Consider the following 15449-nt stretch of genomic DNA (forward strand, 5'->3'; position numbering starts at 1 on the left):
ATAACATAAACTCACTGATGTGGTCATACCTTTCCTCTTTCTTAGGTCTACTCTTAAAGCCTCACTAGATGAGTTTTCCACTCTGTCCTGACTGAGCACTGTCATGACATATTCCCTGACTAATAATGCCACTTCTCCCTTTTTAATCCCTCCCGCTCTATCATATCATATGGAACTCTGGAACATTGAGCTGCCAGAATTGCCCCTCCTGCAACCGTCTCACTAATGGCTACAATGTCACAATTCCACATGCTGATCCACACCTTAAGCTCATCTGCCTTTCCTACAATACCCCTTGTATTGAAATTTGCGCAGCTCAGAACATTAACCCCCACCAGCTTCAACTAAATTTGATTGCTGAATTTGTACATAGGCTTAACAACATCTTTCTCCACAACCACTTCATTAACTGCTCTGGCACTCCATTTCCCATCTTCCTGTAAGATGATGATGATGACGTTGACTCAGGCCTGAAAGGCCAGCGTCAGGCATTTCCATGCCTTACAAAGAGTGGAACGAGAGACTGTGTGGCGGGCCACTCCTCACACAGACATTTCGCAGTACAGTACGTTTCTTTATTTTACGTGGTCGAGTTGCGAGCTCAACACTCAACCCGGCACGGATGGAAAGTGTACTCAGGAATGGCCTGACTGGATTTGAACCTGGGCACATCTGTTCCGGGGTCCGGCAGTGATGTCGCTACTCCTGTAACTCTAGTTTAAACCCCCAATGCAGCACTAGCAAACCTGCCCACTAAGATACTAGTTCTCCTCCAGTTCAGGCGCAAACTGTCCATTCTGTACAGATCCCACTTTCCCTGCAAGAGAACTTAATGATCCAAAAATCTGAAGCCCGCCTTCCTATACCATCTCCTTAGCCACAAGTTAAACTGAGGATCGGCCTAGCTCTGGCCTTACTAGCACATGGCTCAGGTGGCAATCCTGAGATCACAACCTTACAGGTCCTGTCCTTTAACTTAGCACTCAACTCTCTGAACTCACTCTTCAGAACCCTAGGTTCGAAGCAAGAAGGCTGCGAGTGGAATGTTTGAAAGGATTTTCCAAGAGAAGGCATTTTACTACTCAGGGTAAAGAGAGGCAAGACTGTGCAGGCATGTGACGTCAGCCAGTTGAGAGCAGGAACAGTTTAAAAAGAAGACAGCCATATACAGCGGGCAGCGGAGGGAGAGAGTAGCAGAGTGATAGGGCTTTGGCGAAGAAGGGTCAAGGCGAAGAACTGACTTGCAGAGATTCACAGATAACGGCCTTTGACTTCCCCAGCCGACTCTTCCCTTTCCCCTGTGGTCCTTTGTCGGTGCTCTGACATGGCAGGTTAGCTCAGACCCGTGCCATGCTCCTCCTGTGACACGTGGGAACTCAGGGAGGCTGACAGTGTCCCTGGAGACTATGTGTGCAGGATGTGTGTCCAGCTGCGGCTCCTGATAGACCGCCTGGCGGCACTGGAACTGTGCGTGGACTCACTTTGGAGCATTCGAGATGCTGAAAATATTGTGGATAGCACATTTAGTGAGTTGGTCACACCGCAGTTTAAGGATCTAAGGAAAGATAGGAAATGGATGACCAACAGGAAGAGGTAGTAGAAGAAGTAAGTTAGTACAGGAGTCTCCTGCGGTCATCTCCCTCCAAGGCAGATGTACCACTTTGGAGTCTGTTGGGGGAGATGGCTCATCTGGTGAAGGCAGCAGCAGCCAAGATCATGGCACCGGGGGTGGCTCTGCTGCGCATGAGGGCAAGAAAAGGAGTGACGGAGCTGTTGTGGTCGGGGATTCCACGGTAAGGGGAATAGAGAGGAGCTTCTGTGGCCGCAAACGGGACTCCCGTATGGTGTGCTGCCTCCAGGGTGCAAGGGTCAGAGATGTCTCGGAGAGGCTGCAGGACATTCTGAAAGGGGAGGGTGAGCAGCCAGCTGTCGTGGTGCATGTAGGTACTAACAATATAAGAAGAAAGCCGGATGAGGTCCTACAAGCTGAATTTAGGGAGCTAGGAGATAAATTAAAGAGTAAGACCTCAAAGGTAATAATCTCAGGATTATTACCGATGCCGCGTGCTAGCCGGAGTTGGAATAGCAGGATAGTTAGGATGAATATGTGGCCTAAGCGGTGGTTCAGGAGGGAGGGTCTCAGATTCCTGGGGCGTTGGAACCACTTCTGGGGGAGGTGGGACCAGTACTGTCCGGATGATCTACATCTGGGCAGGGCCGGGATCAATGTCCTAGGGAGATTGTTTGCTAGTGCTGTTGGGGAAGTTTTAAACTGAAATGGCAGGGGGATGGGAACCCACACAGAAAAGAAGAGGAAAGTGATGCAGAGACCAAAGCTACAGTTAGTGAAGAAAAAAGTAAGGGTAGGGTGCATAAAAGTAAAAAGCAAAAGTCACATAGGTCATAGATTCTAAAAGGACGACGAGTATAAGGGCACTTTATCTAAACGCCCGTAGTATTAGATACAAGGTTAGTGAACTGGTGGCACAGATCAGTACCAAGCTAGTGGCCATTACAGAAACCTGGTTGCAAGGTGGAGATGACTGGGAATTAAATATCCAAGGGTATCAGGTAATACGGAAAGATAGGCAGGAAGGCAAAGGAGGTGGGATGGCGCTCTTAGTTAAGGATGAGATCAGGGCGATTGTGAGAGACGATCTAAGATATACGGAGCAGAATGTTGAGTCCGTCTGGGTAGAGATTAAGAATAGTAAAGGGAAAAAAAAATCACTGGTGGGATTGTCTATAGGCCACCTAATAAAAATATTGCAGTGGCAGAGGCGATTAACCAAGAAATAACTGAGGCTTGTAAGAACGGAACGGCAGTTGTCATGGGGGATTTTAACTTCCACATAAATTGGGTGAATCAGGTTGATCAAGGAAGTCTTGAGGAGGACTTCATAGAATACATCCGTGATGGCTTTCCTGAGCAGCATGTTAGTGAACCTACAAGGGAAAATACTAATCTTAGATCTAGTCCTGTGCAATGAGACAGGTAAGATTAACAATCTTGTAGTCAGTGATCCTCTTGGAAAGAGTGATCATAGTATGATTGAATTTCGCATACAGATGGAGGATGAAATAGTTAGATCTAAAACTAGTGTATTATACTTGAACAAGGGAAACTACAACGGGATGAGGGAGGAGTTGGCTAATGTGGATTGGGAGCACAGGCTATTTAGTAGGACAGTTGAGGAACAGTGGAATACTTTCAAAGACATTTTTCACAGTGCTTAACAAAAGTATATTCCAGTCAAAAGTAAGGACAGTAAGTGTGGGGAGAGCCAGCCTTGGATAACTAAGGAAATAAAAGATAGTATCAAATTATAAGCTCATGTGTACAAAGTCACAGAGATTAGTGGGAGACTGGAGGATTCGGAAAAATTTAAAAAGCAACAAAGAACAACTAAACAAGAAGTAAGGAAAGGGAAGACAGAGTATGAAAGTAAATTAGCACAAAATATAAAAACAGATAGCAAAAGTTTTTATAAATATATAAAGTGGAAGAGGGTGGCTAAAGTCAACGTTGGTCCCTTGGAAGACGAGAAGGGGAAATTGATATTGGGTGATAAGAAAATGGCTGAGGCCTTGAACGACTATTTTGTGTCAGTCTTCACAGTGGAGGACATGCCCAATATGCCAAAGAATGATGTTACGGACGAAATGGGAGGTGAGGACCTCAATAAAAATCACTGTCACTAAAGAGATAGTGATGAGCAAACTAGAGGGCCTGAAGGTAGATAAGTCCCATGGTCCTGATGGGATGCATCCCAGGGTGCTGAGGGAATTGGCGGAGGTTATAGTAGACGCATTGGTAATCATTTACCAAAACTCTCTCGTCTCTGGGCAGGTCCCGGCGGATTGGAAGACAGCAAATGTCACACCACTTTTTTAAAAAAGCACGTAAGCAAAAGACGGGCGACTATAGGCCAGTTAGCCTAACATCTGTAGTCGGGAAAATGCTTGAAGCTGTCATTAAGGAAGAAATAGCAAAACATTTAGACAGACACAGTATGAATTCAGAAAAGGCAGGTCCTGTTTGACAAACTTACTGGAGTTCTTTGAGGACATAATGAGTGCAGTGGATAGAAGGGAACAGGTGGATGTTGTATACTTCGATTTCCAGAAGGCGTTAGATAAGGTGCCACACAAGAGACTTATAAATAAGATACGGATGCATGGAGTCGGAGGAAGTGTATTGGCATGGATAGTGGATTGGTTAACCAATAGAAGGCAGAGGGTTGGTATAAATGGGTGTCTCTCTGGTTGGCAGTCAGTGGTGAGTGGGGTGCCGTAGGGATCGGTGCTGTTAACCATTTATTTGGAAGATTTGAAAGAGGGGACTGACTGTAGCGTAGCAAAATTTGCTGATGACACTAAACTGAGTGGAAAAGAAAATTATACAGAGGAGGTGGAGAGTCTGCAGAGGGATATAGATAGGTTAAGTGAGTGGGCCAAGGTCTGGCAGATGGAATACAGCATTGGTAAATGCGAGATCATCCACTTTGGAAGGAATAATAGAAGAGCAGATTATTATCTAAATGGTGAAAGATTGCAGCATGCTGTTATGCAGAGAGACTTGGGAGTGCTTGTTTATGAATCATAAAAAGTTGGCTTGCAGGTACAACAGGTTATTAAGGCGGCAAAGGGAATTTTGGTCTTCATTGCTAGAGGGATTGAATTCAAGAGCAGGGAGGTCATGCTGCAACTATACAGGGTACTGGTGAGGCCGCAACTGGAGTACTGTATGCATTTCTGGTCTCTATACTTGAGGAAGGATATACTGGCTTTGGAGGCAGTGCACAGGAGGTTCACCAGGTTGATTCCAGAGATGAAGGGGTTAACCTATCAGGAGAGATTGAGTCACCTGGGACTATACTCGCTGGAATTTGGAAGAATGAGAGGGGATCATATATAAACATACAAAATTTTGAAAGGGATAGATAAAATAGAAGTAGGAAAGTTGTTTCCATTGGTAGGTGAGACTAGAACTAGGGGACATTGCCTCAAGATTCAGGGGAGAAGATTTAGGATGATGAGGGGAAACTGTTTTTCCCCAGAGAGTGGTGAATCTGTGGAATTCTCTGCCCAGGGAAGCAGTTGAGGCTTCTTCACTAAATATATTTAAGATACAGTTAGATAGATTTTTACATAGTAAGGGAATTAAGGGTTATGGGGAAAAGGCAGGTAGATGGAGCTGAGTTTACGGACAGATCAGCCATGATCTTATTGCATGGTGGGGCAGGCTCGATGGGCCGATTGGCCTACTCCTGCTCCTATTTCTTATGCTCTTATGTTTTCTTTGTCACTCATCCTACCCATGTCATTGGTACTGATGTGGACCACAACCTCTGCTGCTCACCCTCACATACAAGAATGATGTGGACTCAATCAGAGATATCCCTGACCCTGACACACTGGGGCAACTATCATCCAGGAATTTCATTCTCATCCACAGAACCTCCTTTCTGCTCCTCTAACCACAAATCCACCATCACTACAGCTCACCTCTTTTCCCTCTTCTCTTCAGAGCCAGAGCCAGAGCCAGAGCCAGACTCAGTGCCAGAGACCTAACTGCTGTGGCCTTCCTCTGCTAGTTCATCTCAACAGAATCCAAAGCAGTATACCTGTGGTTGAGAGGAATGGCCACAGGGGTACTCTGCAATGGCTGCCTCTCTCCTTTCCCCCTCCTGACAGTCACCCAGTTACCTGTGTCCTGCACCTTGGCTGTAACTACCTCCCTCTATACCCCGTCTATCAACCCCTCAGCCTCCCACATTATCCGCACCTCATCCAGTTCCACCTCTAACTTTTTAATACAGTCTGTTAGAAGCTGCAGTTGGATGCACTTCTTGCAGGTATCGTCATCAGGATCACCGGAGGTCTCCTTGTCTTCCCACATTCCGCAAGAGGTGCATTCCACTATCCGACTTGGCATCCCCACTGCTCTAAATGTGCAACAAGAAAATAAAGAACGAATACACCTCTCTTCACTGAACCCTCTGAGCCAAAGCCTCAACTCCCGCCATCACTGGCCCAACACAATGGTAGCTCCACTTAAATCTAGCTTCTTTTTATTGGACCTTGCCAAGTGCCTATTTTCATGCAATCCAATGTCTCCTTGGGAACTGTGGTACGCAAAAATGTGGGACCAGGGTACAAAAAAACCATAAATCTTTTTCCAATACTATTAATTTAAAGAACCAATTACAGAAGTTTTTCAGACATGTACTTAACCTCTTCAATTCTGTACATACACTAGACAACGGGGTGACCCGTTGGGGCACCCTTTGAGAGAAGGGTAGTGCAGTCTGATGTGACCAGAATGAACATTAAATTTTCCTGAATGCTATTGCTATCTCTTTGATTTGGAAATTAAAACTCAGCTTATATAAAGAAGAAAGATGCATAGCAAGACAAATATGTGACTAGAATGAACATTAAATATCCATGAAGTAAATTTGAAGGAATCGGGCTTGCTGGGTTGGGCTGGAATTAAATGTCCCACATAATGATGGATTTGGCCTTGAATAATCACAGAAGGATTCCATCGATTCCTAGTTGGAATGACTTCTTTGGCACCAAAGGATGTCATTTGGAAGATGCAATTGTATTGTCTGATGTTCTTCCTGAACTCGTTTGCAATAGGTTCATCATTGCTGTACAAACTAAAGAGTTCATTAGGAAGAGGCTGCAAATTGCCTAACCTGACCTGTCCCTTCATACAGCAGAAATGTGTCTCCCCTACAATCACTCTGAGCACCGGTGCCCCACAAGGCTGTGTACTCAGCCCCCTGCTGTACTCACTGTACACCCATGATTGTGTAGCCAAGTTTCCATCAAACTCAATATATAAGTTTGCTGATGACACAACAATCGTAGTCCGTATCTCGGGTAATGATGAGTTTGAGTACAGAGAGGAAATTAAGAACCTGGTGGCATGGTGCGAAGACAATAACCTATCCCTTAACGTCAGCAAGACGAAGGAATTGGTTGTTGACTTCAGAAGGAGTAGCGGATCGCACGACCCAATTTACATCAGTGGTGCGCAAGTGGAACAGATCAAAAGTTTTAAGTTCCTCGGGGTCAATATCACAAATGACCTGACTTGCTCCAACAAGCAGAGTTCACTGCCAAGAAGGCCCACCAGCGCCTTTACTTCCTGAGAAAACTAAAGAAATTTGGCCTGTCCCCTGAAACCCTAACTAATTTTTATAGGTGCACCATAGAAAGCATTCTTCTAGGGTGCATCACAACCTGGTATGGAAGTTGCCCTGTCCAAGACCGAAAGAAGCTGCAGAAGATCGTAAATACGGCGCAGCACATCACACAAACCAATCTTCCGTCCTTGGACTCACTTTACACCGCACGCTGTTGGAGCAGTGCTGCCAGGATAATCAAGGACACGACCCACCCAGCCAACAGAGTTTTCGTCCCTCTTCCCTCCGGGAGAAGGTTCAGGAGCTTGAAGACTCGTATGGCCAGATTTGGGAACAGCTTCTTTCCAACTGTGATAAGACTGCTGAACGGATCCTGACCCGGATATGGGCCGTACCCTCCAAATATCCGGACCTGCCTCTCAGTTTTTTTGCACCACCTTACTTCCCATTTTTCTATTTATGATTTATAATTTAAATTTTTAATATTTACTAATTTTAACTACTTTTAATATTTTTAATATTAAATATTTGTAATCCAGGAAGTGAGAAGCGCAGAACCAAATATCGCTGTGATGATTGTACGTTCTAGTACCAACTGTTTGGCGACAATAAAGTATAAAGTATGTGCGGTTTCTCCAGTGAATAGGAAGGCACGACAGTGAGGGCATACTCTGGTCATCGAACCAACATCAGCAGAAATATGACAGCATCCGAGTCGTGCATTTTGCCTTGTTCTTTCTCTGTCGAGGTACTGTCGTCGAACGCAGCCATTGTCGTCTTCAGTAACTCTCTCTGTGCCGCTTATTCTCGAGTTGATCTTTCCTTTTCTCCTCTGTCTCTTCCTCTCTCCTCCTCTGCCTGTTTTTGTCATTCTGGAGACGCACAGCCCTTTCATCCTTTGTCTCTTCATCTCTTCTACCATTTGTTCTTTCTCTCTGATCCTGGAGTCGTGCGGCCCTGGCCTGATCGGATTCTTGTTCTCTCCTCCATCTGTGCCTATTGTTGTCATTTTGGAGACGTGCATGCCTCCCCTCCTCTGTCTCGTCTTCTCTCATCCTTTTTGTCCTGACTCTTTGATCCTGGAGTCGTGTGTCCCTGGCCTCATCCGATTGTTGTTCTCTCCTTGCTGCTTCCCAACGATGTTTGGCGTCATCTCTTGACCATAATGTCCCCTTTCTCTTTCCACGTGGCATAATTAGGCTACCCATATATTTTTACCCTAATGCTTGACAGAAGATAGGAAGCAGTAACACCAAAGCCTCCAAGCTGCTGAGGCTGGCCGTGCGCATGCGTCGGGCTGTGGCGTCGCGATTTCCATGATGGCCAATCGGGTCTTGGGTGAAAGGCAGCCTGTTGATTTTTGGGGAATGAGCAATTTTATACGAATATACAACCCTGAACTTTGCCTGAATTCTGTAAGTTAGCGCATTTTAATTCAATTTAGCCAAAAAAAAGTACCGCTGTAATGCACCGTTTGCACTAATTGGAGGTCACAAACAGACAGAGCATGAGTTTTAGTAGTATATGGATGTCAAGTCATTCCCTCGCTCCTTTCCACATGATTGGTGTGAGAACTGGAAAACACGCACCCAAAAAGCTGGAAAATTATTTATAATTTCACAATAAAACACACCTCAATTTTCCAGTCTGATGTTCATTGGTGTCTCAGTGAAAATCTATCAATGCTCTCAAGTCACCTACAGTTCATCATTGTAAAGCCAACATAATATATTTAATGACAGTCAATTGTTCCCTGCAAACCAGAGTAAGTTTAGTATTACCAAATCTTTAAATATATACCACATAATTCTACTGATTGTTAATGGTAACAGTGGGAGGAAAAGTAAGAGATACAATCAATCACTGGCTGGTAGTAAATGATAACAAAGAATAGTTTTTGAAGAAAAGCTGATGAAGCCTTTCAGGCCTATTGTAGGAGCCTTCTTATTACTTCAAAGGAAATTACAACTGAAGTAACCTCAAATTAATTTTGCATTAAACGTAATGGATATAGGTGTGACTAGCAAGGTAGCTTTATTGTAATAATTAGCTGCCTTCTTGAACTAATCTAATTAATGTGAAGGTGATGTTATTTGCTAAGTAGCATATGGCCATAATATTTTAGATAATCAGTATTACAAAATGGGGAGGAATCATACAAAATGATGGTAGAAATCTCATGAACCTGTCACCCAAGTCATGCTTGATGAGAGGTATTATTTGTACTGCAGCCAGTGGGCAACATGTAATGAGATCGAGATTGTTTTTCTTTCAGTGCTGTGTATTGCAACACTGAAAGTACCTTACTCCTAATAACCAGATTCCTTCCTTCGATCAGAGGGAACACTATATTCCCCATTCCCAACCTCTGCTTTACGCTCACCATTTGTCACTGCCATGTTGCCTCAGCACCTTCAGGTAGATCAGTTGCCAAAGAACAAGACAACGCTTTTGCTGCAGTTGATTCTGCCCCCGCCTTACAGACAACACATCAAAGTCGCTGGTGAACGCAGCAGGCCAGGCAGCATCTCTAGGAAGTCTCGGCCCGAAACGTCGACTGTACCTCTTCCTAGAGATGCTGCCTGGCCTGCTGTGTTCACCAGCAACTTTGATGTGTGTTGCTTGAATTTCCAGCATCTGCAGATTTTCTCGTGCCCACCTTACAGAAGCCATTTTTAAATAGTTTCAAATGCTAATCAATCTGTGGGTAGATGGTGGATTGAGGTAGATGGCACCATCCATATACAGAGGCATATTGTGCCTGGAGTCACCCTGAATTCAACAAAGGCTCCACACAATAAACAAACAAGCAAGAGGAGAAAACATAGATGCCCAGATTTAACATTTGATGAAGTTTTCTGATGTTTGCTTAGAATGGAAGCATTCAATTATGTAGTCCCTTCCCAAGGCCAGTTTTGGAGCCCAAGCCATCATATATATGGATAATATTTTGTCAAAGGCCTGCTGCTAGATCAAAAGCGTGAATAGTATTTTGCACAGATACAATTGTATCCCTTGAATAAAGCAAGGTTTTCATATCTTGTCATGTTGGGTAGAACTTTGTGTATTGAAACTCACCATTCAATTCAATCAATGGTGAACAACAAGAATTCTGCCGATGCTGGAATTTCAAGCAACACACATCAAAGTTGCTGGTGAACGCAGCAGGCCAGGCAGCATCTCTAGGAAGAGGTACAGTCGACGTTTCAGTCCTGACGAAGGGTCTCGGCCTGAAATGTCGACTGTACCTCTTCCTAGAGGTGCTGCCTGGCCTGCTGCGTTCACCAGCAACTTTGATGTGTGTTGCTGCAATCAATGGTGAGTTTCAGTTTACGGACAGCACACTATGGCAATCCATGGACTAATGCTGCAGTTAATAAAATGCTACCTGGATATTGTCAGCCACACCCTTGATGTTAACTGGATATTCTGAGGTGGAGGTGACACCAAACCAAGCTCTATTGTCCCTGTTATTCTTTACACACCATATGAAGGGGGGGAGGGGGAGAGGGAGGAAGAAAGAGATTGAGAATGTAATAAGTATTGCACAGCAGTGCCACACCACTGTAAGATCAGCTGTTGAATACCCTTAGGTTCTCCACGTCATTGTTTAATAAAAACTTAAACTTATGTTCTATAATTCTTGGCATTATCTCCACAGTCAATTGTTTTCCATGGATTGAAGGGGTGACCTAATAGAGGTATACAAATGTATGAGAAGCATGAATAGTCAGAATCTTTTTCCCAAGGTAACCTTCCTAACCCCAATCTACAGTAATCCTATTTGCCAAATCACGTCTACATCCAACTATGTCTTGCTGAAATGTCTAAATATTTCTTAAAAGCAAAGATTGCATCTGACTTTGCCCCTTCTTTTGCCATCAAGTTCAATATTTCAAACACTCAATAAAAACTTAGCATAAAAATAAGTTTCTGACTACTTATCCTCTTATAATGTGATACATCTCCAACAGATCAGCCTCAAGTCCCTCTGCTCCATACAAAATAGACCCTGTCTATCCAATCTCTCTCCATAACACATGTTCTCCAATCCAAGCAACATCCTGGTGAATCTACTCTGGACTCTCTCCAGTGAAATCACATCAGGCCTACAATGTGGCAATGGAGTTGCCACACAATATTCCAAGTGCAATCCAATCAGTATTTAAAGTTATAACATGTTTCAACTCTTATGTTCAATGCCCTATTCTCAGAAGGCAAGCACCAACACTCCAAGTTCCACTACTTAGTGCAAAACTAAAGTGATCTTTTGCTTCAAAGCCTAAATCAGCTGTCCTATCCCTCAAGATAAAGAAATGCAAAGGCATTACTTTCCAAAAGAGACTTGTTTAACCACATTCAGCACTTGCTTGGGTGAGTAGCTTACTGAATAATGTGCTTCAGTTCCTTGGAAATATTTTCTGCGGCCAAGGTATCTACAGTTGTTGCCTCCTTCTCTTCCACCCCACCCCCCTGACTGCAAGATGTACATCTTGTACCATTTGGTAGAGCGACTTTTGGGTTTAGCACATTTACCAGATAACTTCGGCCACCAGTCTTCAGATCTGAATTGTGTATTTGATTTTAATGCAGCTCTGAACAATAGGTTCGCAGACCAGGAAAGAGGCTGATTGTCTGCATAGTCCAATCAATATCCCATTGCATGCATGCAACTGTGATTAACACTTGCTTGGGTGTGATGGTGGGAAGATTGTAAATTTGGATTTATTTGACATGTCCTGAATTTTCTGTTATCTTTAGCACATAAAATGTGTGTAGTGCTGGCATAAGCAGACCTTTTGACCCAAAGCATTTCCATATGATGCCTGGTGTGTCTTGTTTTGTCAAATAAAGAAGCTGCTTCATATCTACCAGTACTTCTCTCCATTCACGCAACAATGCTACTCACACTAGCCATGGCTGGCCTTGATATTGATAGCAATTTCACGAGACCCATCATTCCTTACTTACTTTCAAGTGTTACCATTATGAGCATGCTTTTACTGGAACATCACAGGAAATGCCATTGGTTCTGATCTTCTCAGTAGGAATCTAACCCTTCCCCTCCCAACCCTCCATTATAACATCTCTACCCTTCGTAAAGACTGCTCGGGACAATATTCTAACAATCAAAGGAGAGTGGCGCCCAATAACCACTGTCAATTATAAAGTATGTCAATTGGCTGTGGCTTGTCAATAGTCTGACGTAAGTCTAGTGCAGGGATTCTCAACCTTTTTTATGCCATAAGCTAATACCATTAAGCAAGGGGTCTGTGCACCTGAGGTTGGGAACCCTTGATCTAGTGACCTACAGAATAATGTAATAATTGAACGTCAAAGATGTGGATTCTCAAGGAAACTGTGGGGAGAGAAGAAAAAAACCATTGCAAGCAATTTATTTCCTGTGACTGGATTGAAAGCAGTGAAACACCGTGTCACTCAGCTAGACAACGTGTTCTTAATCAACAACATTGTTCAATACTTAAGACAAGTCAAGCAGCGATGCAAATTCACTGAGCTTGGCAATCAGCTTGCAGGCATTTCATCACCAGTCAAGGTGATATCTTCAGTGTGTAGTTGTTGGTGTTTCTCTCTGGGAGTGCTCATGTTTATATAGGCCCCCAGTCACCTGCCCCAGTCCTGATTGGCAACACGTTCAGTTGACCTTCGAATTCTATTGGTTCGCAATTTTTGGCTCTTTGGGTTTCACAGATAGCGTCTATTTTGATATGTTTGTTTATTAGGGGCTCATAGATGGCATCTATTTCAATATGTTTGTTTCAGAGTTCAGAAAGGGAAATTTTTTTTAGTTGTTATGGCGCACAATATTTTGGTGAAATTCAAGTGTACACTTACAGAGAATGTAGAACATTCTGAAACATTGACTACTGTGACTAGCAGTAATTAAAATTGCCAAATTTATTTCCTATCTGCCAAATGATGTCCTCTTCTCTCCATCAGAAAATTGCAAACCTAATGCTGTGTTTCACAGGCACCAAGCACCTACAATCTAAACGGAGAGGGGCTACAAATGAGTTATGTACATAGGGATCTGGGATGTTCCAGTGCATAAATCACAAACAGATAGCAACTATTTCAGACAAAATACATTTTTTTGAAATGTAAGTACAAGGATGTTTTGATCCAGTTGTACAGGGTGAAGACACACCTAGAACATTGTGTACACTGTTGGTGCTCTTAAAAAAATAACACAGCCGCACTGGAGGTAATAAATGAGATTCACCTGGCTAATTCTGGAATGTGACGGCGATCTATCAAGAAAGATTATGCAGTTTTGTATTCATTGAAATTTAGATCTAATATTACATACTCACCGGCAGCAAAGTAACTAATAGAACAGTTTAATTGGTATTTTCAAAGTTTGTTATAATATCCCAGCATGGGCCAATAAAAATAGAAATATACTGAATAAAGCAGAGACGTTCATTTCAATTTTCAAATGAGACGATTTACTCTAACATAAAAAGTCGCTAGTTTCACAATTTCATCTATCGATATATAAGGCCTTACTAGTTTATACCTAATGTATCTGCTATCTTTATATTCCAAATTTCCAACATCTAGTGTATTTTCATAACATTAAAGCATTACACCATGAATTAGTAACCGCAAGAGGCTCATTAAAACAGTGAAAACTCAGATCGGAACTCGATTCATATTTGCTCAGAGTGGGGCAGACAAGTCACTACGTGGATCCTTCCTAGGAAGCACACCATTTTCCCCAAACGGTTTCCCCAGATTAATTAAACTGATTTTTTTTTTAAAACAACGATTCATCATCCATTGTAAACGCCTGTAATTGCTGATTAAACTAAAGCTGTTGGATGACTGTGCACCCGGGGGTGAATTTCTCGCCAGAGGGAGGAAGAAGTGACCCCCTGAGGATGCAACACCTCATTCCGTCCAGATGAAATTAACTTCCACAGGGTGGGGGCCGCCTTTGTCTCGCGCGCGGCACCGAGCAGGTGTGCGTGCCCGAGGGCGCGGGCAGGAAGCGCCGTTCGCGTGTACGTCGCCCGCGCGCCCCGCTAACCTGGACGTGGGAAACGACCAAACTTCTATTGCCCTCTCCGTGGTACTTCCACTCATTCCCATCCGGCTCCTTCAGTTCCATAACCTCCGGCAGGTTCGGTCTGAGTGTCCTGTGGAGATTGTTTTCCCTGCCCGTCCGCTGCGCTCCGTTTACCGCGCATCCACGCTCGCCCTCGCCGCCGCCGCCGCCGCCGCCGCCGCCTACAGTACCGCACACCGGAAGGACAAGAAAAAACAACCTGACAGGATGGCCGGAAGCGCCGGTGCCCTGCGCTGATTGGGCAAGTGGGCCGGGTCCGCAGTTCGATTGGCCGGTTGCCGCAGTCTGGATCCACCCCCCAGTCTCCGGCGATCTGTCAGAACTGCCGGCGTCCCGGCGGGTTTAATGGCCTCCTTGGCGGTGCAGCCCTACCGTGATAACGCGAACTAGGTCGGGCGGCTTCGGCTCAGATGCTGGATTCTGGGGCAGCACAAAAGGCGCTGGAGGAACTCGATGAGTCGGGCAGTATCTAGGACAGTCGAGACCCTGCAACCGTATCGATGGTGCCCGTCCCCCCGAGTTCCTCCAGTCCCTCGCCTTTTGTGTGCAGGCAATGTCCGTGATGAAAGAAACAGAGTAAACGTTTCGATACTGTACTGTACTCCGACTTGTCAGAACAAACAACCTAATCGGTTATTTACGCATTCATTTTTATGGATTATGGTGATTGAGGAATGAGCAAATGCTTTTCAACCCCACATGTGTGCCTCTCAAATTATCGTTCATTGGTTTACTAATCCAGGTTGTTATGTAAGATCTGCCTCTAAAATAAATCTTGTTTAAAAAAACTAAATCCAGATGATGCCTCATTTGTCTTCATACAATGTTTACCCAGGGTTCTCTGTATATTCAATGACTACGTGTATCACAACCAACCGTGTGACTAGGAAATGAAAAGGTCTTAATTTAATCACTAAGTTTATTAAATTTTGCAGCAGAGGATGTGCAGGTAACAATGTCAGATTTCAAATATGTTCACTAATACAGTATATGAAAATCGGAAAACATGTATATTTACTGGAAACGTGAAACATAAAATACTGAAAACTCTCAAAACATTCTAATTATTGCAATGCAGATATCTAATCTTTCACGCTTACAGCAACACACACAAATTAACAGGCATGACATTGTTTGGAACATTGTTACGGAAAGTAGCAGCAATGGAGTAATATCATGTGACTGGTAAAAAGGGA

General features: G+C 43.9%; 1 protein-coding gene across 2 annotated transcripts in view; it reads right to left on the reverse strand.

Moving 5' to 3' along the window:
* The window catches only part of ippk (inositol 1,3,4,5,6-pentakisphosphate 2-kinase), a 129375-nt gene extending 114967 nt beyond the window's left edge, over window positions 1–14408 (reverse strand). For both annotated transcript variants that reach the window (XM_063067574.1, XM_063067573.1), the window contains exon 1: window positions 14215–14408. In XM_063067574.1, the coding sequence (XP_062923644.1) occupies window positions 14215–14295 (81 nt within the window). In that variant the 5' untranslated portion in view covers window positions 14296–14408. The remainder of the gene's footprint in view (window positions 1–14214) is intronic.
* Window positions 14409–15449: the final 1041 nt, after the last annotated feature.

This window comes from Mobula hypostoma, chromosome 15 (assembly GCF_963921235.1).
Source record: "Mobula hypostoma chromosome 15, sMobHyp1.1, whole genome shotgun sequence".
Taxonomy (NCBI): domain Eukaryota; kingdom Metazoa; phylum Chordata; class Chondrichthyes; order Myliobatiformes; family Myliobatidae; genus Mobula; species Mobula hypostoma.